At 42.1% G+C, this 3548-nt stretch overlaps 1 protein-coding gene across 2 annotated transcripts; it reads left to right on the forward strand.

Moving 5' to 3' along the window:
* Window positions 1–336: 336 nt before the first annotated feature.
* Window positions 337–3299, forward strand: LOC141375711 (E3 ubiquitin-protein ligase RBBP6-like). Of its 2 annotated transcripts, XM_073910611.1 has the most exons (7): window positions 337–1481; window positions 1675–1771; window positions 1875–1950; window positions 2097–2185; window positions 2262–2322; window positions 2425–2564; window positions 2660–3293. In XM_073910611.1, the coding sequence occupies exons 1-7, from the start codon at window positions 1322–1324 to the stop codon at window positions 2832–2834; spliced, it is 798 nt and encodes a 265-aa protein (XP_073766712.1). In that variant the 5' UTR covers window positions 337–1321; the 3' UTR covers window positions 2835–3293. The 2 variants fall into 2 exon arrangements, with proteins under 2 accessions (XP_073766712.1, XP_073766713.1); XM_073910612.1 differs by lacking the exon at window positions 2262–2322 and having other exon boundaries at window positions 2660–3299.
* The last annotated feature ends 249 nt before the right edge of the window (window positions 3300–3548 follow it).

A 3548-nucleotide genomic window follows, 5' to 3' on the forward strand; every position in this document is an offset into this window, starting at 1 on the left:
CAAGACAATCTTGGAAGTTAGGAAAAATTGAACTTTTGTTTCCAGGGCGAGATGGTAAAGTTCGAGCATGTGCTGTTCGCACATCTGCAGGGACTGTTTTGAGAAGACCAATTCAATTGCTATATGCATTAGAGATTGAGTAGATGAACAGTTGTTCATGGGGGGGAGGATGTTATGACTTAAATTGATATATATGCAAGAGTGATTAATTAATGCTCCATTTATCGTTTAATTGTCATAAAGTGACTTTATTTACCTTTTTATTTATATATGCTGTTTTGCTTTAAGAACAGTTTTCCTATGATGCTTAGCGCTACTGAAAGCGCGCCTGTAACCATTGGCAACTGACTCAGTGTGAGAGAGAGTGTGTGTTCGGAGTTTCGCTCCTGCTTCAGTATACAAAAACTTCAGTAAACAGTTCATTTTCGTTCTAAACAAAGTTTTCCAGTCGTCATTATTGCTGCTAGATGAAAAGACAGAACAACAAGCAACACACACACACACACACACATATATATATATATATCCATGGGCCACTGTAAAGTAATATGGTTCTGTCATAACGTTTTGAATGAAAATCTGCATTTGGATAAGACACCTTTAGTATAGTTTTGATTTTAAGGCATAATAAAGATCAAATGCAAGTACGAGTGGATTTACATTGAAAATTTCAAACGCATCAAGAAAACCATGTGCTAAGGAAATTTCAAACCATTTGGAACGCACAGAGACGAGCTTTTGTGCAAAAATGAACTTAAAGGTGCCTTTAAAAAAGTGTCAAAGTACTTTTGAAAACAAAAAAGCAAACCCCCAATAGGTGGCAGCAAGAGGCCGCTTTATTTGAGTAAAGCATTGAACGATTCATTCAGCCAAAGAAGCCAATAGGATGAACGGACAGTTGAATCAATCCCTGAATCATCGACTCACCCGAGTCTTCTTGGCGAAGGCCTGAATCGTTCGTGCAGGGAAACGTCGCTGTGTATTATTCAGAGATGGCCAACTGTTCTGCTGTTTATTTTATTATACTTATCGCAATGATTTTACTACTACTATCAATAAAATTAATATGAATAATGATAATATTGCCGGAAGTTGTACAGCGCATGCGTCACGTGTTCATCATCAGCATCCATGACAACCGTCCTGTGGGTGTTGTTTGAATCTCGCTGTGTCGATTGGCATCTGATCTCTGCGTCCTCCGTGACAATTTTTCCAGATTATCGATATTATTGATCGTTGGATACGTCGATTGATCGCCCGCTGTTCCCGTCACTCAGGTTTGACCCTTTTTATTACGCTGTGCTTTGTGTTTGTGTTCAGTATGTCTTGTGTTCACTACAGGTTCCAGAGTCGACTCACCTACGACTCGCTCCAGTTTGAAGGCCTCAACATCAGCGCGGGGGAGCTGAAGCGGCAGATCATGAGGAGCAAGAGGCTGAAGTTCTGCCAGCTGAAGATCAGCAACGCCCAGACTGATGAAGGTGAGTTGAGGAAAAGACACTTCAACTGTTCTACGCTAACATTAGATGCGTTACATCAGACACTTCTGGAAGCTGTAAGGTGGTGCTGATGCTGACATGTAGGGATGTTTTGACTGTTTTAAAAGGCTAATGGCTCTCAAAGTATACCGTGCTCCATAATTATGTGCTGATTCTGATTTTATTTTGCTGTCAGAATACACAGATGATGCTCTCATCCCTAAAAACACGTCGGTCATCATCAGACGGATCCCTGCGGCGGGACTGAAGTCCTCAAACAGAAGATTTGTTGGGTAAGTGCTGTGAAATGAGCACACGCGTCCTCTGTTAGATGTTATATGAAGACTCCTGGTCTGTCCCTGGTGTTTTAGTCACACAAGCTCCTTTGTTTTGCAGACATCAAGCTGGACGCTGGCGTGAACCTTCACCTAGAGCTGATCCTTCACTCCTCTCACTGGAGCAGTTGTTGAAGGTATTGAACAAATGAATAGCACAATAGCAAAACGCAATGTAAAGCACACAATATACGCACACGCACTCAGCTTCTTAGGGAGATTTGAGATTGTTTGAAGGGTTGAGGGTGAAAAAGATTCAAATGTGCAAATGCCTGTGAAACAGACTGAGAATCTGGCTGAGGCAAAGGCGTCAGAGGAGGACAAGCTGAAAGCGGTGATGTACCAGTCCAGCCTGTGCTACTACTCCAGCAGGTGAGCGTTCAGACACTGACAGGTTTGCTTTGTGAGAGATGTCTGAGCTGATTCTCATGGTTCTGATGTTCACTAGTGAGGCCATGAGGCTGCTTGGGATCCCGGGACACCACATTAGGCACTGCCCCACTAATGTGGTAACTGGGTTTTCCAAGCTCACGGTTGCTGTGAACTTGAGCTCTTGTCCTCATCAGTCAGATTGTTTGCTCAGAGTTTGACTGTCACTCCTCAATTCACAGGGCAGCCGCTCCGCGCCGCACAAGCGCATCCGGAAGAGCACAGGGATTCCCCGCAGCTTCCTGTTGGAGGTGGACGACCCAGAGCGAAAGGGAGTCATGATAGACGGCAGCGGCAGATACGTCATTCCCATCATAGACGCGTGAGTAAACTGTACTTGGCATAGCCGCATGTTCTAGTGTTTGTCCAAATCTCACATGATGTCTGCTTGTGTGTGTTTGCGCTCGATCTGTTCAGTGAGGCCTATGCTGCTGAGAAGAGAAAGAGGCCGTCCTTCTCCTGCCAGACCGAGCCTTTGCCCTCCTCGTCCTCAGCAGGTGCGGCATCTTCGGTCCGGGACGCCGGAGGGAAACGGTCCCGCTCCCCATCTTCACCAGAGACGCGCGGCGACCAGAAGAGACCACGTCGCTGAGAGACCTTCATCCAAGAGACCTGGAGCCGACGTGTAAATATTGTACATAGTTTATTAATAAAAGATAATAAAGATTATAGCCGCATGAACTGTGTGGACTGGTTAACCTTCACTCCAGCAGTGCAACACACACACACACACACACACACACACACGAATGAATTCATAAACACAATATCATGAAGTTTTGCTTTAATTTAGGAAAAGAGAAACTCTTCTGAGCTAAAATCTGATGGGTTTTTTTCAGCGTTCTTACTTCAGTCTTTAATGTCAGGTGATCCTTCAAATGTCAGTGTAAAGTGTTGAGTACACTATTAGTGCTCAGTCGTGTTTTTTTTTTTTTTTTTTTTTTATAACTTTTTATTTGTAGTAGCAATAAACACAGTACAATGATACCACTTAAGAGAAAACATTTCCCACTGCTTAACATTTTTCTTTTTCACAAACTCTAAAGTAACAGAACACAAAAAAATAAAAAATATATAAAAATAAATAAAGGTTTCATCAAATACAATATATGAAAATAACAGTAAAATGGTAACATAAATAATATCAATACTAAATTTCCATAGGTCAGAGAGGGTCAAATCTTTATTTATTCATTCAACTTTAGGTTATTATCAACTGTGAATTACTAATTTAAAAAGATGATTGAGAGGGGGAGTGCAATGGGTCGTAAATTGAAAAAATGTTTGTTATGTGGATGGGAATTAG

Source organism: Danio rerio, chromosome 8 (assembly GCF_049306965.1).
Source record: "Danio rerio strain Tuebingen ecotype United States chromosome 8, GRCz12tu, whole genome shotgun sequence".
Classification (NCBI taxonomy): Eukaryota; Metazoa; Chordata; class Actinopteri; order Cypriniformes; family Danionidae; genus Danio; species Danio rerio.

Excerpts from the sequence above, each read along its gene's own strand:
- LOC141375711 (XM_073910611.1), top strand. The coding sequence starts at position 1,322 with ATGTCTTGTGTTCACTACAGGTTCCAGAGTCGACTCACCTACGACTCG. Across the intron at positions 1,951-2,096 it reads CACTGGAGCAGTTGTTGAAG|ACTGAGAATCTGGCTGAGGC; the intron begins GTATTGAACAAA and ends CCTGTGAAACAG. Across the intron at positions 2,323-2,424 it reads GGCACTGCCCCACTAATGTG|GGCAGCCGCTCCGCGCCGCA; the intron begins GTAACTGGGTTT and ends CTCAATTCACAG.